Consider the following 25133-nt stretch of genomic DNA (forward strand, 5'->3'; position numbering starts at 1 on the left):
GATGGAAGAGCTACAGGAATAGGGTACATGTGATTGAAGAAGTCTGGTGAAAGACTTTCAAAATATTTCTTCTCTCTGACTGTAGATACTGTTTGAGCTGTGTCCTCTTTCTTTTCCGTTCTGATGTAGCAACAATAAATATAAATACCTGCCAGAGTGACTGATAAAAAAAATAAACTTGTTATTAAAGGAGCCAAGTATTCAACAGCCATAATGGTTTCCCAAGCTTAGGTTATAACTGTTTAAGACGTTCGAAATCAGGCTTAAAGCTTAGACTCAAAACGAAATTGCATCCACGAGATCTTTGTAGGGACGATTCGCAAATACCATTCGCAAAAGCAAAGATCCAGGGTTACGCCAAATTGAGCAGTTGAAAGATAATAAGACCGATATCGACAGCAGTGATTTTATATGTCACGTTCAACCGGCTAATCCCTGAGTCAACTCGACGAGTCACGTTTTTGTACACCAACGAAGACATGCTTATACGGTGTGATAGATGTCACGCATCATGAACATGGGAAGGCTTTTGTAGAAAATAAATTTACTGCAGCTACTTTTCAGTTGTTCCACTCACTAGAGCAGTACAAGAAACAAAAATCCAACATCCCGGTCCTCTGAAACGACTCTAAAACACTTTTGGTAGACGCGTACGCTTACCTCGGCAATTGTACTCGTGTGTAATTTCAGAGGAGGGTTGAATCCGTTAATTAAATATGAAAAAAGTTTGAAGAGTGTACTTAAATTTTACCATTACGAGCGCCCGAGTACATGCACAAATGCCTCTAGTCATTAAAAACTTCTAATTTTCAAACATGTTTTGTGAGTAAACAACAGACCTACGAAAGTGAGTTTTCCTTTAAAAAATATCCTTTCTATTCATTTGGTATCGATCTTTTAATTATTCCAATACAACACCAATACTAGTTACAATGCTACTTACAATACAGTAGCTAATTACATTCATTTATATCGTCAAGGTACCCGAGTCAATCCTCCCCCACGAGTTACTCTGGGAGAGCTAACTTTTCACTTCTTTCTTTGCAAAATTTAGCCTACATGAGGTTGGGAACTAGTCTCGGGTAAACGAGACAACTCGGGGAAGGGGGGAGGGGGAACGCGAGTTATCTCACCTCAAAAGGTAGGGTAACCCTGGCAGGCAGGAGAACTTTTTTTCACGTAAACACTTTGTCTCGCCCATTCGAGACGAGACAACTCGAACACAAAAAGGGTGCACACGCTATAACCAGGGCACGCGCGCGTGTGTTTTACAATTACTCTTTACCTTTCGTCCGCTATTTTGTCAAATATGTAACCTTGCCCGGCCGAATGAGGGTTAGCAGGTGTCTAATTTCATTTATACCATCCGCAAAGTTGTCTCGGAGGAGGGTTTTCTCGGGCCTAATCTACAGCTTTCGTGGAAACACTAAAAAATCGACCTATAATTATAATTTTTAAGACCTTGCAATTATGCCTAGCCCTTATGAAAAAACTCGTGACAAAAAAGAAAATGAAATGCTGTCCTAACTTTCTAATTTTTTTTAATTAAATGAAAAAAGGGAGAAATATAGAAAGGACGAAAATAAGAAAAGCCTGTGAGATGAAGTACTTGTGGCTAAGATTCATTAGCATAAATCACCAATTCTAAAAACTAAGCGTTGCTCATGTGTTTCTTTTTCAGTCGAGTCAGAGACCTGAGAACATCAATGACATCATAATAAAGAGGCTGGATACGAGGGGAAAGAGGTCATAAAAACCAGAGGTTAAATTCACTCCACCGCTAGAGTCATTTATCCCTGAGGCCGTGGGTGTCTCGGTCGGAGTTGGTAGTTCTGTGGTTGCCGGTGGTTCTGTAGTGGTCGGTGGTTCTGTAGTGGTCGGTGGTGCTGTAGTGGTCGGTGGTGCTGTAGTGGTCGGTGGTGCTGTAGTGGTCGGTGGTTCTGTAGTGGTCGGTGGTTCTGTAGTGGTCGGTGGTTCTGTAGTGGTCGGTGGTGCTGTAGTGGTCGGTGGTGCTGTAGTGGTCGGTGGTTCTGTAGTGATCGGTGGTTCTGTAGTGGTCGGTGGTTCTGTAGTGGTCGGTGGTGCTGTAGTGGTCGGTGGTGCTGTAGTGGTCGGTGGTTCTGTAGTGGTCGGTGGTTCTGTAGTGGTCGGTGGTGCTGTAGTGGTCGGTGGTGCTGTAGTGGTCGGTAGTGCTGTAGTGGTCGGTGGTGCTGTTGTAGGCAGAATTGTCTCTGTACAAGTCGGCTCTGAATTAAATAAATAAAATACAACACAGATAAGTGAAATCAAATGATACGAAAATTTGAGTTAATGAGAAGCTCGCAAAAATTGAAGACGACCCATCTAACAGGTCGGCTTGGGGTGGAACCTAATAGAGCTATGAATCCCGCCAAATTTGAGATGATGGGCCAAGTGAGCTTTAAAGGTTATTTACTTTCAAAAGATTGAGTGACTTGAATGCCTATCATTCAGTTTTCCCAAGACGCGTGCAGCTTCTTCCCCCATAGTACCGCTCCTTTCGAGCTCGCTACCAGACCTCGTGCTTGATCTTTGGTTGGTCAACAGAATGTATGGAAAACGCCCAAGGAGGCGGAGACATTCGAGGCCTTTGAGTTTCGTTTATCCAAATCCAAACGTATATTTGCTCGAAAGGCATCAAATTTTTTGTTTTGTAAAAATAACTCCCTTTGCGTTCTCCATCCACGACCGTGGCTCCTAAGGCCCCAGTCGTTTTGACCAGGGCCCAGATCGCTCGATCCGCCATCCTAGGCGTTCATCATCATTGGAACAATTCTTTTCTTTTTCAGTTATAGAATTAACTCAGTGAAACGAGGGAAGAAAGGTAATCTGTATGAAAAAAAATTACATTCTGTGGCCACAGAACGCACACCAAGGCTTTATTCATATGGTCATGAGTATCTGAGACAACCCTCCCCCTCAGACAACCTTCCCCCAGAGTTACCCCGAACGAGCTAACTTTTCACTTATTTCTTTACAAAATCCAATCGACCGTTTACACGAGGTTGTGAACTCGTCTCGGGTAGGCGACACCAAGGCTTCGCTATCAAAAAAAAGATCTTTAGAACGACTTTCGCTATCACGTCGACATCCACGATCAGACCACATCTACAAGGATCTCAAGAGAAAAGTGAAGCGATACCATTGTGGCGTACTTGTGAGATGTAGTTGAGACTACAAAGAAACGATATATGGTATCGACACTGTCACACTGCACAAGTCTACTACATCTGACGTATAGAGGAGTGGAGCCCGTCCATAAATGCATCTAGCTATCATCATTTTTTAAATTAATTGTAATTTGGCCTTTACCTGGACATAGTCTGCAGGTTTTCTTACAGTTTATGCGTAAATAATTCTCCTCCGAGCAACGTGTAAGGCTGGTAACGGTGGTCTTGCATTGATATGTGTCTAGTATATCGTGACAAACTGTAAACAAAGAGTGTAATGTAAGTAAAACATACACTGAGCGCAGCTCATCTATTAATTTGTTTTAAACACACGTACAAATACGTGATTTCATTTTCATTTTAAACTAACAGTACGATTATGTACTTACAGTTAAAATACATTCGCTGCTCTTACTTTTAAAGTGCACCTACACCCAAAAAATTTTTTTCGCTTAACGAAGTAAGCTTATTTTTTTGAGTATTTCTGCGCAAAAATTTTTTTCTTTGCTCAAATCTTCAATTTTCTATGCCCAGTCAAAATACGGAAAATCGGCCGCCATCTTGCCCCACGACCGAGTTTAAAGAGGAATGGCTCTAGTGGGTAATGTGACGTCAAATCGAGAACACGAAAGTCTGCTTTTCACACATTTTCACTTGTTTGGGAAGGTTGTAGTCGATAATTGTCCGAAAATATGCCGACTAAGTGTGTTGTAGAAGGATGTAGCAACGTGCGAAATTTGCAAGAGGGTATCGCGCTCCATACAATCTTCATACAACACACCTAGTCGGCATATTTCGGACGATATCGACGACAATCTTCCCAAACAAGTAAAAATGTGTGAGATGCAGACTTTCGTGTTCTCGATTTGACGTCACATTACCCGCTAGAGCCATTCTTCTTTAAACTCGGTCGTGGGGCAAGATGGCGGCCGATTTTCCGTATTTTGACTGGGCATAGAAAATTGAAGATTTGAGCAAATAAAAAAATTTTTGCGCAGAAATACTCAAAAAAATAAGCTTACTTCGTTAAGCGAAAAAAATTTTTTGAGTGTAGGTGCACTTTAATCATTGTTATTGTTCTACCGATTCTTTGAACTGTAAAGTTTCGAAATTCCCAGGTGATATATTCTCTTGGAGTCCACTTTTTCCCGTAAAATAAAACAACACAACCCAAAACTTCAACACCGAAATCCAACCTCCTGATTTTTGCTCGTGTCAGCTTTTGTTACGTCACTTCTTTTGAACTTACAAATGCACCAATAGAAACGCACTGACAGTGTTAAGAAGGCTGAGCGATTAAACCGAAGTATTTCCAATAGAAAACAACACGTTCCAACATCGTTGTGCCAAAATGTATCAGAAAGAAAAACCAGTTATTGAGCACGATCTCCTCAAAAATGCTACATAATGAGATGCATCAAGGCTTGTCAGGACACACCTTCCAAGTTTATGGTTATGTTAGCTCCCTCTGCGACGCAAGTTATTTTCCCAGCATCGTCTTTGGAGGTGTCGACGATCGATAAAGTTGAAAAAAAGGAATATTTTCTGGCGACGAATCTTGGGCCTGGATAAATGACATTAAAGTTAAAAAAGAGTAACACCGACACTTAAAAGCCAGTACCAATAGCAATTATACTTATACCACTGCCAACATGATACAATACTAATACAAAGAGCAATATATGGGAAATTTTCAATTGGATATAATAATAATAATAATAATAATAATAATAATAATACACGTTAATTGAAGCTCCCCCTTAGGGGCTTTTCAGCCACAATGTAGACTAACTAAGAACTTAAAAATCCCCACTGGCAGGAGGCAGACCAGTGGGCTATTTACAGATCGCAGCCGAGGAGTTGGACTAGGGGTAACCGAGAACAAATCCAGCGAGTATCAAAAGTAATTCAAGGTTGCTTTGGAATACCTGTTATAATAGACTGAATTACGCGATCATTTAAAATTGGTTCTTGCTAATAATCTATGGGAGGACAGCCGCATAGACGACGTCATCATCGACAGAATTTTGCTTCTTTATCATGTAAAACAAATAGATTCCATGTTATCGTGGGTCTGTCCACTAATAGTCTCCTTCGCAGCCGCTCGGGTCGGAGTCACGCAACGCTCCCCGTCCCCACGCGTGGGGACAGGGAGCGTTGCGTGACTCCGGCCCGAGCGGCTGCGAAGGAGACTAGTCCACTAACAGATCACAGAAGACGTCAACATGTGGGTAAGAACATCAGTTACAAATGAGACTGCGCCTCATGTGTCACGTTTTTGTTCTCATCACATTTTGACATCATTTGTGACCCATTACTGAACAAGAAAATGACAACTTCCTTCTCTTAAAGTCAAGTTCAGTTCAGTCCAGTCCAGTCCAGTTCAATTCAATTCAGTTCAGTTCAGTCCAGTCCAGTCCAGTCCAGTCCAGTCCAGTTCAATTCAATTCAGTTCAGTTCAGTCCAGTCCAGTCCAGTCCAGTCCAAATCAGTTCAGATAAAGTTTTCTCCAGTCAGAGTCCAGATTAGTCGAATCTGGTCCAATTTGGTCAGTCTAATTAATTAATTAATTAATTAATTAATTAATCTGGACAGTCTAATTAATCAATTAATTTATTAATCTGGACAGTCTAATTAAGTCATTTCCATTGTAATCTAAATCAGTTCAGTCCAGTCCAGTACAGTCCAAATCATTTCAGATAAAGCTAGCCGAAAATTTTAAGGAGGAAAAATAACAGTGAATCAAGTGCAAGACCTTCCCCAAGGAAGAGGGCATTTCTACACAAATTAACATGGCTTAAACATTGCTAAGAACTATATTACACTAAGCAACCAAGAGAGAAGAAAAACATTCTGGCGTAAGAAGGCAATCAAATAAATGAAGCAAATAATTTTTGATCCGTCTGACCCTTAATTTCCTCTGAATTGTCGGTTTTTATCCACTTCACGTCTCCAGACTGCTTGCAAAGTAGAGTTGCGTTACATCCGGTTTGAGTGTGAAAGGTAACGAAGGAGCCTTGAAAAAGAAGAGTATTGCATTTGCCATTAGAAGAACTGGTGGAAAAGTACTCAACCGGTTTGATTGATAAGATAAAAATAATCAATCGGCTGTAAAAATGTGCATTCTCGGAGAACAAATATGATAATTGAATCCTTTATTATCACACGGAAGATTTTTATGTAGCGTCGGTAGTATTGTCGTACTATGGATCGTCGGTGCCGTAAAAACGGTCAGAGAAGCAAAACGCGATTAAAAGTTGGTGAAGGTATCAATGAGAGAAACGTCGCAAATGAACAGAAAGGTGCGATATTGTAGTATTCATTCGGATGGGTACTATGTGAATCTATCATGACTTGTAGTTAAACAGCGTTACCTACTGATAGTCGCGCGAAACCAAGTCTGACATAGGTGTTAATTTGACTTAATACCGTCTTTGTGGTTGGGTAAATTGCTTGCTGTTTAATTTCCTTCTTGGTGGTTCACTTGAAATCAAGTTCTTGAACAGTGTTTCGACCATCAACGAACGTAAAGGTCACTCAAATAGTGTCCACACTGGTTTGTTCAGTTAGTTTTTTCTTGAAAGAGGAACCCTTGTCACTATACGTGATCAGTTAATCAGTTGTGGGTGTTAGTTCGGCTATCAAGTAGAATTCTCTCCAATTAGGAGGTCTTTCTCCTCAAAAACTTACTTTGTTTGGTAGAGAAAGTAGTTGATCTGTCGAACAAAAGATGAAGCGGGACCATTATGATAACGGCTGAGAGCCGCATGACGCTTTTTGTATTTACTATTGGCAACTTACGTCCAGCTGCACACATTGAAGTTGTTAGTTGGGCATTTTTCCCGCTCTATGACTCATTCTTAAGCTTGAAAGATAATGCCATTACTGAGAGGACAAGAGCTGAAAATGTTTCCACAAGTTTCAATTTCAGCCGCTTGAGTTAACTTCAATGGAATTTTTGAACTTTCAGAGACTCTTGTTTACAGTACGAATTGTAAAAATAATAAAGATATTGACTAAAAAGTCAACTGTCCGTATCGAGGGGTCAATACCGGAGTGACAATCCATAAAAACATGGTATACGTCATAAGCTCAGATGGTGCTGTGTTTAAAAACAATTTTAAGTGCTGCCTAGGACACCAACTTTTACCATTAGGCTGGATGAGTTCCAGGTGGAAATTGCTGTGGTGAATCACAACAGAATGTCTTTAATCTTCACAAGTACCAATTTCTTTTTAGTTTATGCGCGATTTCATGGATAGTGCTTGACCGTGACTTAACCTTGTAGCTTAAGTTTCTTTCTTATTGCAAGATGGACTCGTCAATTTCGCGACATAGCCGACTCCTTGAACTCGAGCAATCTTTTTTAATGGATTTTGAGCTAGAATTTTCAGTTTAAAACCAAACAAGCTGGTTTGACTTGAAACAGATAACGAAGTTTAAGCGCAAAATGAAGGAGAAGTCTTAAGTGATGGCATTGGCATTTTTAAAGTACTTTTAGAATATTTGATATGATATGGCCTGAATGGTCGGTTGCTATTTCATGTATGTTCTAAACAACAGGGATGTCTATGTCTTGGCGAAACTCGACTTAAGTAACCAGACATCGCGTGAAAAACATACTTGTTTTCTCGAACTTTTTCTTGTTCTTGTACAGTGTAGTGCACGAACAGATGTCCAAGTTGGATTTTAAACAACATCAACAATAAAATGGCTCAAAATCCATGATGCTACTTTTAAGGAAGTATTTAGAGTTGAAATTTGTATTAATGTGCAGTTACAATACCAGTCTCCCTTCATTCAATGTAGTACAGTCACTAAAAACAAACTGCGATATTGTACTAAGGAAGAGGAACTGAAAGTAAGGTCGATAGGAATAAAATTGCACTCCATTTTAAAATAAAGCAATTTCCTGAGTGCTAATGTGTCAAGCATTGTAGCGCTAATTGTAGTTGTCTTAATTTTCTGGCCACATCACACTGATGTTCAAATGGTATCATAGATTTCTTGGTGCCACTGAGTACAGATCATCGTTCATTTACATATATAAGATCTTCTCTCTTTTATCAGTCTATCTTTTTGGAATTAACTGCCGTAAATTTCAATTGATCGTGCATCGTTGACGTGTGATATTGTGAAATTAGGCACACTACAGCGCTTACTTTACTCTAATTACATATCACAGAACATCGTGTTACGATTGCTATAGGCAATCACATGATATTCTTTGGAACACTTTAGCAATTCATGAAGAAAAGAGTTCCTTTCCTTTTCATACAAGGTAAACTTGTCAACAATCCGGATTAAAGATGAAATATGTCATCTATAGTGCACTTGAAAGTGATGCAAGATTACGAATTTGTCGTGTCGTTTTCGTCCGACAGCGTTTTGTCTAGCGATGATGACTTCATGTTGGTTGTAACTTTTTTTTCGTTTATATGATATTCAGCAAGAATCATTTACGCCCTAAACTGGCCAGGAACAGATAGAAATTGCGTAGCCAAGTGAGAGGAATGGAACTCAATTGAGGTAAGATTTTTATCTCTTTATTATTAAGCTGTTTTTTTTTTTTTTTTTTCAGGGTTTTATGATTTCCGCGATAAAAACTATGCAATCAAAGTAAACGTCAGATGTACGCGTTCAAATTCTTTGTTAGTACTGGTAGTCACCTTTAGGCCCTCGAAACAAAAGCCGAAAGCCAATATGTCTTATCACAACTTCAGATGGCAAAAGAAAAGGTTGCTGAAGATAGTGATAGAGACAAAAGATAAGCTGTCCAAACACATTGGGTTAGTGTTTTCCGGGGCACACAGAGACATCATTATGTAAGAGAAAACTGATCCAATAGAGGAAAGAGGCAAATACAGGGAGCTTCCTCAAGCTAACATCATAGGATTAAAAAAATAAGGCAAAATGGAAAACGATTTTGAAGTATGTTGACGGAATCTTCAGTGTTAGTGAAAATGAGCAGAAATATCGTGAACCCTTTAACTCCCACGAGAGACCAAGACAGAAAATATCCTCACAATATCAATACAACACCCATGCAACAGACAAAGGGTGAGAATAAAGGAAATCATCAGCCAAGAGATCATTAGTTGAATTCAATGCAATACCAAACTCTCCAAACTAGTATTATACTGAGAACTGTAACTGAACTGATAGAAAGGAAAAAAAAAAAAGAAGAAAAAGAACTGCTGATAGAGAGGAAATTACTATTAAGATCTTGGGAGTTAAATCAGACAGCATACGAACATGTATATTTCACCCATTGTTTTCGTGGAAATCAGTTTGAATCAAAAGGTTTGCAAGTTAGAGATGAAAGTTCATCTACATGATATTTTCTGTACCTACCGTAACAAATATACACATATTTGTTTTATTACTCTGGACTGAAAACTCCAGTAGCCCGCGATGGGTTTTAACCAAACAGTACAGACGAATTCTCAGGTTTAAAATGCCAGATCATGATTTGACACAAAATAATTCCTGAAGTGACGTTCCTTCGGTGTTGATGTGAAAGTTTTTGAACTGGATTGCGTGCTATGGAAGCCAGATCTTTTCTCTGCATTGAACGACATTTTTTCCCTCTCAACAAAGATGGTAAAGCTTCATATTTGAATTCTGTTAGAATCCTCTCTCACAATAACTTTGGCACTGAATTCGAACTCCCTAACGTCTCAGATCTATTTCGTAATTCTCCCTTCTGGCTGCTACCAGCAGTTTTCTTTAATATGATTTTAAGTACCCTCCAGCTGATACGCATGTATATTCTATAACCTGACTACAGTCTAGTATATCGACGTATTAAGAAGATGTTACGTTTTCATCACCTCTGTAATTCAGGGCTCTTCAAGACAACGTTACATTGCATTTTCGTTTTTACCAATCGGGTGAATTTGTCTTTTACAGTTTCACGTAATGGCCACATCAAGCAACAAAATCTCAATAAATTAGAGAACGAGAAGGTAAAAAACTCAACACTCGCCATCTCAGATCAAACTGACGAGGAAGAGGAAGGAGACCAAGTTACACCTCTGCCTGGTTCAACTGTGAACCTTGATATAGTGAGTTGGCCACCAGAAGAGACAGACCCATCAGGGCAAGTCCGCGTTACAGTCATACCGTCGGCTCAGGTTTGTGTGTTATAAAGATTCACTTTGCAGTTCCAACTTTGATGAGGTTGTCAAGATGTTTATTTCTTATTTAAGACCATTTACTGGCGAACAACTTCAGACGCAGTACTGTCGTTAATCTATCAGTTCAAACTCTGATGTTTCACGTTAAATAAGACTGCCGAGTATGGAATTAAATCAGATAATAACCGCTAGAGTTAGTTTTCGAGGAAACTCGTCGACGTTACTTTACGTCATCACAATTACGATTCTATTTTACTTTGACGCACGTGACAAACCTGATTTGATGTAAGTTATATTTTGTCAGGAAGTAGTTTCTCTTAATTCACTCCTTAAGTATAATCTTAAGTCCAATAAATTTTTCAAAGTGTTAAGAGTTAATTCAATCACATCTGTAGGAGTTAATCACTGTATCGTAAAGGTAACAATGTGTAAAAGAGGTGAAATGTTAGTTTGATATAAGCAGCGAAAGCCGACAAAACTTCCCCCGAGTCTTAAAAGGCGATTATTAAGACCAAATGTGCCCAAAAATCGAACATTTTCAAAATATTGTGGCAACAGCCAAAAACTCGATTCGGCTCATATTCTCAAGTTAGGTAGGCCTTATGGTAAAACAAAGCACTGCATACTTCGTTTAGCTGAATATCGATTTATTTTCGAGAAAATCACTAACAACTGAATTTCGCCAAAATGCCGCTTTTGAAGCTCAAAATTTCAGACGGATCTCGGACCGTCGCGCCTCGAATTGAAAACATTTGGACCAATATAGCCTGCGAAGCAAGCCCTGGGGGAGAGGACGGGGGATTGGGAAGCAAGCCCTGGAGGAGAGGAGGGGAATTCCCTCCTCTCCTCCTGGGCTTGCTTCCCAATTCCCCCTCCTCTCCCTCAGGGCTTGCTTCGCAGGCTAGGACCGATAAAAAGTACCAAATCTTGAAAAACAACATCAATACATGTGTTGACGGCAATTTGAGCAATTCTTGATCATTTATTTACACAATCTAATTGAATTTATCCGACCCTCTTCTAACAAGATTAAAAATAGGTCAAAAGTAACCCGTTATTTAACTATGTGGTAAATAAAATAAACGACTTAAAATCTGGCTTTTGGAAGGCGAAATGTGGTTCTTTTCGATCTCCAAAGGATTTTTTGGGGTAATGATTCTGTGCGATTTAATCAAATTGTAAAGTTGGATGAAATGAGCTGAGTTTACGGTGCCGTCAGTTATTCGAAAATGTACACATTCACACGCAAACTCAATTGTTTCGCATTTTACATCCATTCTACAGCTTATTTAACATAATATTATCTTACCGTTCATATTGCTGTATCACAAAAGGTTATTGCAGTCCTGAAATGGTTGCACCGCTCCCATACTAGCGATATAACTTGGCAGGATAGTCAACACCTGTTGATAATGAGTGTTTACAAAGTGTATCACGGGGTTTCTCCATTTCCATTTCGTTGAAAAGGAGGCTGTAATTACTTCACGTAACAGATCTTTGTTTAAATATAGTCTTCAACCAAACTGCGAACCAAACGTTCGCAGAATTAATGTGGCTCGTTCAGAAACATGTTACTCATGTGCGGAATCATGATAACGCTAATTAATTCAAAATGAGGTCCACTGAAATCGACAACTCGGCAAAAATACAACATTGGACTGTGAAGCACGTGGCAACAGGAACTATGGTCGAGTGTTACATATAGGAAACAGGAGCAACCAATCATTTAACTCCGATCCTTATTGAGTTAAATTTTTATTAAGTGAATTATTGTTTCGTTCGATAAAGCTCATTTTAGAACAAAAAGAACGAAAGGAAACCCTGGTTCGGTGATTAAAACCACTGCCTGCTACAATATTACTGTATTTTACTGTTGATAAGATTTCAACTTTCCTGCACTCTTACTTACTTTTCTTCGGTTGACGGTATGTTATTTTCAAAATGAGTTATAGTCAAACCTATGTAATGAAATTCAGAGAGGTGTTTTTATCGTTAATCGCGGATACCACACTGAGTATCTATAAAACACTTGGGGCTTTGTGTGAGAAAAAACCGGTCAAGATGACAATTGCCTTGAATAGAGGTCAGGATTTTAAATGACTTATAAATATTTTTTAAGACGCCGAAAGATTGAATCGTATTTGTTTTCTCTTCCTTACTATTTTAATCGCTATAGATTGATTAATTACAGAAATTACCTTGAAACTGGCATAAAACGAATTGCATGCAGAGAAAAGATGTGAACTCTGCAAAAGCAGTGCCTGTCGTTCTTCTCAGTTATAAGGATATCTGCTGCTCGTTCAAAACTACAGTAAGAGTGCACTGTGACTTCGACAAACGATCCAGAAAACGGGAAACAGTAATTATACCTCTTCTTGCTTGTTTAAGGTGGATTGAGAGCCATTCCTCTTGTCTTGGTTTTCCGGGCCAAAAGACGAAGTTGACCTACTTCTTAGCCAAGCAACCATATTCTCTCCTCCTGTTAACATACATACCATGACAATTTGTCCCTCGCCTAGTGCAAAGCTTGGTTTGGTGTAAACGAGAGGATCTAAGTTCGAGGCGCCGCGTTCCTTTTGATATATCAAACAATGCTCAATAATATATCGCCATATAAAGCATCGATTGGCTTTGGACTTCGATAAGAAGTAGTCATTCACTTCTTACATTTATTTTATCATCTTGGAAGGAAATATTAAGGAGATAGGCAAAACATGGTTTTGTTTACTTTCTTTTTTCTTGTTAAATCTATGTCAGTCTTTTTCCAATGAGCGTGAGCATTCTGGTCTGACCAGACAACAGAGCGCCGGACCAGAGTGTCTGACTAGACAACAGAGCGCCGGACTGTGTTGTGCGGGAGGTCGTGGGTTCGAGCCCCGGCCGGACCGATACTCAAGGTCTTAAAATAAGTGAGGAGAATTTGCTACCTTTCTATAATGAAAAAAATGGATAGATATTCTAGTCTTCTCGGATAAGGACGAATAAACCGTAGACCCGTCTCCTGCAGGGTTAGGGGTAGGAGACGTTAATTTCCCACGCACGAGATTACTGTGTAGTGGATGTCCTCCCCTGGGGTGGGATGGGTGGGAATTGGCCCTGAAAAGCCCCTATGGGAAGCGGTCAAGTAACGTATGTATGTATGTATGTAACCGGCTTATGTTAAATTTGTCATTACGCATCAGCTACGCTCTATGATATTTCGCCATATAATGCATCGATGGCTTTGGACCCGACCATATTTGAGGGGGATAGATCACTGCTTACTTGGCTACCTTCTTGGGAAAGAATACTAAATAACTAACTAGTTGAGTTAATTTTTCAAAGCCACTGTTTCCAAAATGCAAGTACCGTATTTGACTGATGTAGGTATACCGACTCGCACTCGAGTCTGCTGTATCAGCTGGTGCAATGATTACTCGAAGCGTTTCTTGAGTTCTGAGATACGCAGAAATGGTTTCATTTCCAGGCGTGAGTTTTTTTTTTGGGACCACTGCCGGGAAAAGATGAGTGTGAATAATGTGAACGTGTGCTACCTGGGTCGTAGTCTTACTACCTGCACGAGTAACTTAACAAGGCACAGTAGCCTCTGGGGAAGAAACAGTACAGATATAAAGCTGTTGAACGTTGGCTAGTACAAACATTTCAGCGAAAATCGTGGTTTTCCAGGTTTGACCCTTATAAAACTTCTTTTAAGTAAACAAATATTCCAACACTACACTTATCTCTGTTGCACATCTGCAGTGATGCATGATGGGCAATGCCCTTTGCAGATCTTTCGGTCTTTTTTGTCCTAAAATAGGCTTCATCCATCCAAGTACCATGAAACATTAAATTATGATACAATGGATCATGATTGGTGTTAGATAATTGTTTGCTCCCGTTTCGTATATGTAACACACAACCTTAGTTCCTGTAGCCATGTGCTTCACAGTCCAACGTTTTATTTTTGCGTTTTATTTCAGTAGACCTAATTTTGAATTAATTAGCGTTATTCCGCACGTGAACATGTTTCTGAACAAGTTACATTCCGCTTACAATTGGTTCACGGTTCGGTTGTGAAGTATTTCACCGAAATGGAAATAGAGAAACCCCGTGATACGCTTTGTAAACAACCATTATCAGGAGGTGTTGACTATCCTGCCAAGTTGTTATATCTCTATTGAGGGAGCAATGCAACAATTTTAGGACTGCAATCCTCTTTTGTGATATTTCAATATGGACAGTTAAGGATGACATTATGTTAAATAAGCTGTAGACTGGACGTAAAATGCGAAACAATTGAGTTTGCGTGTGAATGTGTACATTTTCGAATAACTGACGGCACCGCCAAATCGCTCATTTCATCCAACTTTAAAATTTGATTAAATCGCACAGAATCATTACCCCAAAAAATCCTTTGGAGATCGAAAAGAACCACACTTCGCCTTCCAAAAGCCAGATTTTAAGTCGATTATTTTATTTACCACATAGTTAAATTACGGGTTACTTTTTACCTATTTTTAATCTTGTAGGATGAAGGTCGAATAAATTCAACTAGATTGTGTAAATAAACAATCAAGAATTGCTCAAATTGCTGTTAACATATGCACTGATGTTGTTTTTCAAGATTTGGTACTTTTTATCGGTCCAAGTGTTGTCAATTCGTGGCGCGACACTCCAAGATTCGTTTGAATTTTTGAGCTTCAAAAGCGGCATTTTGGCGAAATTCAGTTGTTATCGATTTTCTCGAAAATAAATCGATATTCAGCCAAACGAAATATGCAGTGCTTTGTTTCTATGAGGGGTCATCTCCCCCAATATCCTGTTTCAAATTCTGTTCTAAAAAACCTGTATGCTATTGCTTTTATTACGCGACTCGGGCAGTCAGAGGGCCAATAACTAAAATCAACCAATCAAAATGCTCTATTGCCGGTGCAATATTTTCTAAGTACTGCACCGGGCACTGTCCCGAATGGTCCCGAATGATAACGCACTTGTGTCGCTTTGAACTTCAGTTGTATAATAAATCTCTTATTAACCAAGCTTGCTCGGGACCGTACTGGAAGAATATCGGCCCTCAGTCTTTTTTGTACGGACCTCGCTGCGCTCGGTCCGTACTGTCAAGACCTCGGGCCGATATTCTCCCAGTACGGCCCTCGCGCTTGGTTAATAAGAGATATTTATCAAATTCTTTTCAGAATAGAAATTGGCGAAACAGAATAGAAATTGGCGAAACAGAATAGAAATTGGCACAACAGAATAGAAATTGGCGAAACAGAATAGAAATTGGCGAAACAGAATAGAAATTGGCGATGTCTCTATTTCTATTCTGTTTTTCGGACGAACCGAGTGGAACCTTAGTAAGAGCCAGTTAAACATTATAATTTATTCTCCCGATTCCCGCTCAAAGAAAATTTATTCTTGCCTGATGACCAGTCTGTTTGACCGTAAATCAACTATGTAATATCGAGAATCCGCCGACAGTTGCAAAATTTTGTGATTCGTTTTATTTTTTCTACAGGACCCTTTTTCGAACCTTTTTTAATGAACCTTTTTCGAAAACTATATCAAAAAGTTCTATGCGCCTTTTTTTCTCCGAAAAAGCGAAGAGTTCGAAATCCGCCGCCTAAATGGACGTTGCCTCCCATTAAAGCAATGAAAAATGATACAACTTTGGCAACTTCGTACGCTACAACGCGATGCAATCCCGCTTTTAAATTTTGTGTTCTAGCAGATAGTCCTTTTATCTCTTAGTAAATATTAATTTCTTGTTATTTGGTTTCGTTCACGTCTGAATAGTGACCCGTTGAAATAAAGTACGTTGAACGCTGTCACGCAAGAGGTCAAAGCCAATCTTTCAACTTGGCCAGGAATGTACCAATACATAACCTCTTGCGTGACATCAATGTGACCTCTTGCTTTTCGCCAATTTCTATTCTGAAAAAAATTTGATAAAAAGCAATAGCATACAGGTTTTTTAGAACAGAATTTGAAACAGGATATTGGCGGAGATGACCCCTCATATGTTTCATTATAAGGCCTACCAAACTTGAGAATATGAGCCGAATCGATTTTTTGGCTGTTGCCACCAAATGTTTGACCTTTCTTAATTGTTGCGAAATAACCTCGCCGAAATGGCGGGCAAAGTCCGTGAAAAAGCACTCCGAGAATTGAACTGTTTTGACTTCCTAGTGGATTTTGAGGTTGACTCAGTTGGAAGGGAGAATGTCTTCAGAAAGGTAAGCAGGATTATTTTGTTCAAAACTAAAACAATGTGGATTTTCACGATGCTTTGGACAAAAATTCTAGTTTTTAGTCGCAGATCGATCGCGCCATTTTCTTGTCTCACCAATTCATCGCTTTTCGAGGAACGGGAAAATTTGTCAAATTCAAAACATCCATACATTAACACAGAACTAATGAAGACTCTATAGACGTGTCTGTTCGCGGATTGTCGTGATAAAACGATACTCGATAAGGAAACACTTCTAACGAAGGAGCAGTGCAGTAATTCAAATTTTATGAACCGAACTTTAATACTATTTGTTTATCTTAGAAAACTTTGAAAGAAACATTATTTTGGTCATTTACAGAAACGTTTCTATATCTTTATTTTAAGCATGCTGTGGTTCTGTCCTTTCATTCGCGCATAACGCTTTAATTGAATATGTCGATTTAGTAGACCAACTCGTGGTCAGCAAGTACGATGTCCCTTGAAATATTTGCTTTTTCTATTACTGATCGCTGTTGTCAGAAAGAAGATCGGCTAAAAATAGCAAACTATACAAAAAGCTTAATCCACTTAGAACAAGTGAAATGGAAATATTTACTTACCTTTACCATATTTAAATGGGAAGCAAATGATAGCCACAATAGCGAAGAGTGTATTTGCTTTTGCCATATTGGGATAATTCGTGACGAAGCGCTATGTGTATCGAGTCTCTTGAGTTCTATCTTGTCAATATTTTGCCAATATCTCGTTAAATTGATAAATACGGGGTACAAGTTTCAGCAGTGATCTCAACGGCAACTTATTCGCTCAAAAGTGAATATCTCAACATCTATGAATCATACATCTCTTGTTGGTTAGCTATTACGTAAATCATAACACCTTTGTACTTATTAAAAAATCATGAGAGCGTCATTGGGCAGAATGCCCATTGTTCTCGCGACATTTACTTGCAGTGGCGGAAACGACGCAGGAGAAGAGATTTGTTAAACAATTCAACTATAAAGAATTGCGATAAAATCGAAAAGTTTAAAAAATTAAAAACCATCTTGGTTTAAGAAAAATACGACGACGTTTCGACGTTCGCTTAACGTCACTCAGTATCAAGTCAATAACGAGTGAAATGAGAACGAATATAAATGTAAAAGAATTTCTAAGAGACACGGATAACAAAATTGAAAATATGTAAATAACTAAGAATTCACCACAGGCAGCCTAAGCGTGTGTGACTTTGGGGTGTAAAGTTTATTAACAGCAATAACTAACTTTTGTAAGAAATATACAACTTTTTTTAGAGACATGTTTCGGCATGCGTATGTCATCTTCAATCAATGAGTATTTAGAGTATGATGTAATACAAAAGCGGGTACTAATTACAGCGTGACAACAAACATGAAATTAAAGGTGTGAACTAAAATGCTAGAAAAGTGTTATAATGCTGTAATCGTTTGTTAAGTTCAGGTTTGATCTTATTTATATAAAAAGTTTCTTTGAGTTTTAAATCAATTGAGTTGTTGGTAGAATACTAAACATGTTTGTTGTCACGCTGTATTAGTACTGGCTTTTGTATTACATCATACTGTAAATATTTTATTCATCTACTTGTCTGTTCTATAATTACTCACGATCAGTTACTCATTGATTGAAGACGGCATAAGCATGCCCAAACATGTCTCTATAAAAAGTTGTATATTTCTTACAATATTTATCCTACTTGCTACTACTACGACCTTATAGCAATAACTAACTTATTAAGATCGAATTTCAAGCGTACGTGTGGTCCGTTAAAAACAAATTCAAAGAAAAACAAAAGGCAGTTGCAAACTGCGTGTGGATGCTGGTGGTAAAGATTGAAGGCATTGAAAAAATTTATTTGAAAATCGTCGGGGCAGAAGCGCTATAGTTAATGAGCAGAAAAAGAAGAAAAACAAGACTACCCAAGTAAATAGCAACATTTTTATTAATGAACTCAAATACAGGTCATTGCAATACTGATCGTTTTTAGTATTAACAACAGGTTTTTAGAAATTGATGTGAAAGTTCATAAAGTTGCTTAAAAGCAGTGTTCTCAACATTTACAAGATATAAAATATAAAGTTAAAAGTAACAAGTGAAACAATGAAATTAGTTTACCTGTACTGTAACAGGATATTTGAGAGGTAGTAATTAAGGGAAGTTATAACATGTGGTATTAAAAACAAAAACGAAGAGATGTTGCTGTTGAAATGGTAAGATTTTAACCTTGCCTTGGGTAACTTACTAAATAACACAACTGAACATTTCCTTAGTACTCATGTTCCCATAAGGGAGTTAAAAAAATTAACAAGAGAAATTGTATAACACAACCACAATATTTACGGAAGGTAGGGCTCTTGAACCATTTGTGTGGTTTTGTTGGTTTTAAAATTTTTATGCTTTCCCTGGAACATATTGTTTAAGTCATGTAATTACTAACTGATTACGTTGTTTATAGTGTCATTAGCAAGTAAACTTTACTATCTTTTTGTTTCGCAGAGCTTGAATGAGAGTTTAAGAAAAGGAGAATTAATGTTCATAAATCTTAATATCACTTAATAAGGGGACGAACTTCGAAATCACTAAAGTTGTTGGTCTGGTATATTGCATGGTTTTTTCCTCTGCCTGTAACATAATTTTCTTCAAGCCTTATAATGGGATATCAGACGTCATCTGAAAGTCTTTTGTTATTAGGAAGCTACTTATAGCATTATTAAAGCAAGTAAACTTGTGCATTTTTTATCCGCCCTGGACTGAACGAAAATTTGAGCAAATAGATAAGTCTTGTATTGCAAATACTTGGAAGGGCAGTTATGTTGCACTTGGTACAAGTTACAGTTTTCCTTAAATCTGTGATTCACTATTGGCTGTACATGTAGTTTTAATCTTAATATCAATGCAAGGGGAGGAACTGTGAAATTACTTGAGTTGTTTTGTCTGCTATAATTTTCTTATTCCCTGCCTGCAACATGATTTCCTGTAAGTCTTCTAGTGGGATATCAGATAATGACATCTGGGAGTCGGTTGTTATGAGGAAGCTGCTTATGGCATCATTAAAGCAGGTAAATTTGAGAATTTTTTTCTCCTGCATAGTTTGAATGACAATTTGAGCAACTAATTTTGTATTGCAAATGCTTGAAAGAGTAGTCATGTTGCAGTTGTTACAAGTTACAGTTTCGCTTTCAAGTTGTGCTTCGTTGATGGTCATGTTACATACTATGCAAGAGGCAGTACGCTTGATCTGAACACCAATGCAGCGGCCTTCAATGGTGTTGTCTTTTATTTCTGGTGTGGTCAGATTGATGTTCTGTAGATCATCAATTTCTTGAGGGTCAGTGGCTTCACTAGTATTTAAATACTTGACATCATCAAAAATGCCAAGTTTCAATTGTTTGAAGTGGTATGTTTTCCCAGCATGAATTTTATCAATTATGCCTTCCCACAAGACCAGTTTTACCGAGTTAGTTTCATCAGCTATAAGACAATCGCTTTTATATTTTGCCTTCTCACCATCTTTTATAATGACTTGTTTATTTTCCACCTTCTTGAGGACTTTGGCCTTGACATCTACAGTTTCGTATAGATCTTTTCCTAGTGCTTGAGTAATTGTGCATAGCTGGTTGCTGAAGCTTTCGTTAAAAGAAAATGACAGAGAAGCTGGAGAAATTTTTGCATGTTTTGCAATGGTAAATTCTTCTTCTCATGTATGGAACCTTTTTGATGGTGTTTGTTTCACTCCAATAATCTTCACTGGTGATTTATTAAGGAATGCTTGGTTTAAATTCATGCGTTTTTGAGGTGAATAGCATACAGTACGTACTGCTTCCTCTTGCCCTGTTTGAATGCGGCAGTTGAAGTAGTTAGTAATGGAATTTCTTGCTGTTTGAACCTCTGTTAACAAATGTTCATATCCTTCTATGGATTCGTCTAGAAAAAAAAATAGAAGAACAATTTAGTAATTTTGTATTTGTGGCTCAGTCAATTCTATAGTTGCAGACAAGGTTTATATCTCCTCCCCCCCCCCCCTGCCATTCTGTTGACTGCTTAGCATCCTACACTGTAGAGACTGGTAGGAAACTTAACACAAGACTAACTGAGAATAAACAAGCGACTAGAAATGGCGATGTAAACTATCACATTTATGAAGATCACTGACATATTAATCACAGAATCCTGAATGGGAGTCTGCTAAATGCTTAACATACAGTACTAACTAGTTTCAACAACTGACTTTGTAAAGTTGGTTTACTAACTTAGAACACAGACACATCTCTCAACAGATGTCAACAACTACCCACGTTACCAAGGACTCATTAATGACATAAACAAACTGATGAACAATAGATGGATCACAACAGACCAATGACTGTTGACAAACTACACACGTCTTACAGCCAATTGGATCATGGCTTAACTGGCCATAGACCACTTTCATGAATGGCTGGCGGTTTAATATTTTTTTGTTTAAATTTAAATTAGCCCTTCTGACCTCGTTCTCCGGTACAAAATTCAAAAGAATACATTATCTCGAGCAAGGCCAGAAGGGCTAATTTAAATTTAAACAAAAGAATTTTCATCTGGCAGCCATTTATGAAAGTGGTCTATGGATCAGACTTTACAACATCATCAACTGACAACTATTATTTACTTGACTCTAAAGATGACTTGCAAACAGGTTGTTGAAATGTCATTCACCAACATATTTTTAGCACTTCTTTCACGTGAATCACACTATACAAACTATTGATACTCCTGGGTTCAAACCATTTACTTTAAAAAAAAAGCTTTTTTTTTTACCTGAGTCTTTACTTTTGCTACTCTTTGTTGTTGTTGATGTACTTTTACTAAAAGAAAAGAAAAATGAGAGAATTAAATTTGTGGGTAAATGAATGTAATTGTGTTCATTAGCTTCAATGGCAATGGGTTAATGTATTAAGAGATTGCTAGGGTCTTATCAGGACACAAGAACTTACCTTGAGTTAGAAGCCATGTTTGGAATGTCAGTTACAACTGTACTGTGAAATAAAAGTAACAGTATTTTCACCAATTTTCATATTTGCAGCAAAATGAAGTAGTTTGTAATGTGCTTGATATACGTCATGTAGAGTCGTACAATGTAAATGTCCAAGTACAAGTATAGCTAATTTGTTTCTTCTCAGTTTAATGCCATTATCGTAAAGAAAGCTCCTAGTCAATGAACATAATGAAGGTTCATGAGTAGTATGAGCATGTACCAGAATATTAGAAAATCAGGAATATCTCTTTCTCTCTCTTCATGCAAAACAGTTTGATATTTAAACTGCCTCATTAAAGCAATCAACAAGTGCACAAACTGACTTGTGATCTGTAAAATATGTTTCAAGTACTTCTACCTTAATATTTGATATGGATATGTTAGTATAAACATGATCTATGCAAGTCTTGTTATCTGTGGTGTAAGATGATACAAGCTGTTTATATCCATGATCTCTTACAAATAAGTTATACAGTGATGTTCTCTCTGCATTTTCTAGCCAGTCAATATTAAAGTCACCAATTAAAACATTGAGTTGCAAGGCCTGTGAAAATAAAACATTGGATAATGCAGAACACATTTGCACTATGGGTACACTAGGTGAGCGATATATGCCAAATATGTGTATGTGTGGAGCAGTCATTAGTCTGATAGCAGTTATTTCAATCCCATGAGAATTACAGGAGTATGGATAACCAGGATAGTAATCAACGCGACTATAAACTGCTGTTCCTCCATATGGTCGGAGATTAGTAGTTGTTACTGTACCATCATTTCTAAACAAACTATAGTTATCAATAATATATGCACTCTCATCATCAGAGTGACAGAATCTTGTCTCTGTTGAAAATATTTACATCAGTACTAGTTCAGGTCACTTTGCACATCTTCAATATGTCTATGTAAAGACCTTGCATTTAAATAACAAACTTTTAATAGCACTTGATCAGCATTGTAAATGGGATTTATGCACAAATGTAATTTAGCTTCAGTTCTCAGCCTTTCCATTTCTTTCTGTACATCAGTATTTACAGCTATTTTGTTTTCACAAAGGTCTATTATGTGTAAGCCTTCTATTGTTGTTACTCTGCTTAAACCTACATAGTGAATATGAGGTATTGCTTTTCTTGCATCAAAGTTGACAACTATTTTATCAACTGTATCACCTTGTGACCTGTGAATGGTTTTTGCAGCAGCAGGACGTAGTGGATATTGTTTTCTTCAGACCTGTGCTGTTCTATTTCTACCCACTGCAAACTGTGATGTAACTGGTTTAATGGGTGTCCATGTAGGTTCAATGCCTTGCTTATAAAGATGTCTATTATCATGTCTTGTTTTCTCACCAACATCAGGGCAATCAAATTGTACCCAAATAATACCTGAAGGTTTGCCAGTTTCTTGTGTTTGAATAAGTTTGATTATGTTACCAGCACCATTTGTCAAGCCATCATCAGTTCTTACATTGAGGGAGATATCTGTTCTTTCACCAACAGCTAGGTGCAACACTGTGTGCAATTGACTTGTTTTGTTTGGTTGATCAAGTGGAATCTGTTTCAGTATTTTTTCCCTAAGTTTCTCAGCCCATGTTCCTTGAATAGAGATACAAGATAAATAACTTAACCATGATCCATCCAAATTGCTTTCTATAAATCGCTCAGGATTATTTCTCAAATACTGGACAGCCAATGCTCTAATTTCTAGGTGATGGTTGGAGTCGCCATATAACTGGTGTGATACTGACTTAAAAAAGCAGTCGCCACCTCCACCAACATCAAGTGGTCTTAATCCATGTCTAAGTAGCCTGTAGTTTAAGAGCAAATCACCTGTAGTATTGGATACTAATGCCAATGAACCAGTTTTGCCTTTTGCAACAGGACCTGGATTTAATTCAACATCTCCAGAGAGTAAAAGATTTCTTTTTGATGCATCAAATGCAAATGAACAAGTGGCACACTTAGCTCGTAAAAGATAATTACTAGAGAAACTTGTTTGCCTTTTAGTATGTCTGATTTTCCACAATTTATAATTACAAGCAATGTTGTGTAAAACAGATGAAGCAGGAACTGATTTTTTGAGCAAATTCTTCACTTTTGATCTCAATTTTGGAAATTTCAATGACTGGATAACTTTTCACAGTGATATTCTAGATGGTTCTCTATCTCGAGATCTGTATGGTTTTACTGCTAGTCGCCTGAACGGTGTACGTGATCTAAATTGCAGATCGTTTTTCATACCTTTGAGTTCCTTATCACTGATTATTGGTACTTTTGTAACAGAATCAATAGCTGAATTGTGTTTTACAGGACCTGGCACAGCTTTCAGGAATACTCTAACAAGGGTGCATTTCGCAACCACATTGCTTCGAACAAAATGTGTCGGTTTGATTTCTTCACGGTCAAAAGACTTATCCACACTATCGTTTCTGTCAAATATTTTGTCATAAGCAACTTTGCTTGAAGTCTCATCAGTGTGCGTTGTCTCCCGAAGGAGGTTCATTGTCTCCCAAAGGAGGTTCATTGTCTCCCGAAGGAGGTTCATTGTCTCACAGAGGAGTTTCTTTGCGTCCCAAAAGATCGGGACGATCCTCAAATCGGAGCTAGTGCAGACAACTCCTGTTAAGCGCTTTTCTACGGAAACGCGGCTAACCTTTTGACAAATATAATGTCCAGCACATCGTCCACGAGTACTTCTAAACAAAAACGATGGGCAAGAGTACCATATAACCCCATACATTAATTATGCATTCAGTCTTTGTTCAATTAAAACAATAGCGATAACAATAGAACTCCGCAGAGACTAGTAGTCTTTGTTTTGAAAATTTGGTTTTTTTTTCTAAGTCTTTTTTGAAACAGGGTAAATTTGGCGCGTTTTGGCTTTGCAAAACAGAAAACTCAAGTAGTTTTCCAGAGGTTTTTAATTTTGAAATATAACTGAATGTTCAGTTTCACTTTAAAAGCGTAAAATTTGCCGGAAAATAACGTTAAGTCTACGGTCAGGCTTTGAAGTTTGTCAATGCAAAGTTTAAATAAATGTTGTGTCTTACCTGTTCTTGTGATTTTGGTTGATTCTTTCATTATCCTTTCGTGTCCTAGTGATGAAAATTGTTCGTGAAGGCCGGTGCATACAGCGATGCAAAGAAACCTTTGTATCTAGTCTTTCTGGACTTCACAAAGTTGGGCGATACGTTCGATAATGTTTCCAAAGGGATCGTTTCCGTAGTGCTGACGCCACATATATTCTTGTAGGTAGCCATCGAAAAGTCCTTTCGATGTTCCTGTTCGGGGGCAAACCTCGCTTGATTCCCCACCATGTATTTTCGATACCCTGTGTGTGCGCACCGGTGAATTCTGGCGCATTGAAGCCATTCCATCGCAACCCTTTTTTGAACATCGCCACTGGTACCCGTCTCGCGATGAAGCACGTCGCGTCCAGCTAAGTTCAATGCTGCGCCCCGCTCGAGGACATTTTACCGACATCACAAGCAGGTTGTGATCCTTACACCACTGTATGCACCGGTCGTGATCCGATAATATTCGAGAAAGTCGAATAAAATTCAGTCTCCCCATCTC

General features: G+C 38.2%; 1 protein-coding gene and 1 long non-coding RNA gene across 8 annotated transcripts in view; both read right to left on the reverse strand.

Moving 5' to 3' along the window:
• Positions 1-872: 872 nt before the first annotated feature.
• On the reverse strand, positions 873-17415 carry LOC111324310 (uncharacterized). 2 transcript variants are annotated; one of them, XM_022927841.2, is made up of 5 exons: positions 17141-17415; positions 6097-6204; positions 4627-4752; positions 3331-3447; positions 873-2246 (listed from the first exon to the last, which is right to left on the reverse strand). In XM_022927841.2, exons 1-5 carry the CDS (start codon positions 17205-17207, stop codon positions 1687-1689), a joined length of 978 nt encoding a protein of 325 aa, XP_022783576.2. In that variant the 5' UTR covers positions 17208-17415; the 3' UTR covers positions 873-1686. The 2 variants fall into 2 exon arrangements, with proteins under 2 accessions (XP_022783576.2, XP_088595380.1); XM_088739254.1 differs by lacking the exon at positions 17141-17415 and adding an exon at positions 11637-11664.
• Positions 17416-18477: 1062 nt separating this feature from the next.
• Positions 18478-25133, reverse strand: part of LOC148741338 (uncharacterized) — a 16777-nt gene continuing 10121 nt past the window's right edge. For 5 of the 6 annotated variants that reach the window (XR_015993402.1, XR_015993398.1, XR_015993400.1 and 2 more), the window contains 3 exons: positions 21524-21565; positions 21348-21394; positions 18478-20477 (listed from right to left, as the gene is read on the reverse strand). This is a non-coding gene — a long non-coding RNA (uncharacterized LOC148741338). Of the gene's footprint in view, positions 20478-21347; positions 21395-21523; positions 21566-22943; positions 23069-25133 lie in introns of those variants that run through there. The other variant, XR_015993399.1, reaches the window with a different exon arrangement.

The sequence above is a fragment of the Stylophora pistillata genome, chromosome 1 (assembly GCF_964205215.1).
Source record: "Stylophora pistillata chromosome 1, jaStyPist1.2, whole genome shotgun sequence".
Classification (NCBI taxonomy): Eukaryota; Metazoa; Cnidaria; class Anthozoa; order Scleractinia; family Pocilloporidae; genus Stylophora; species Stylophora pistillata.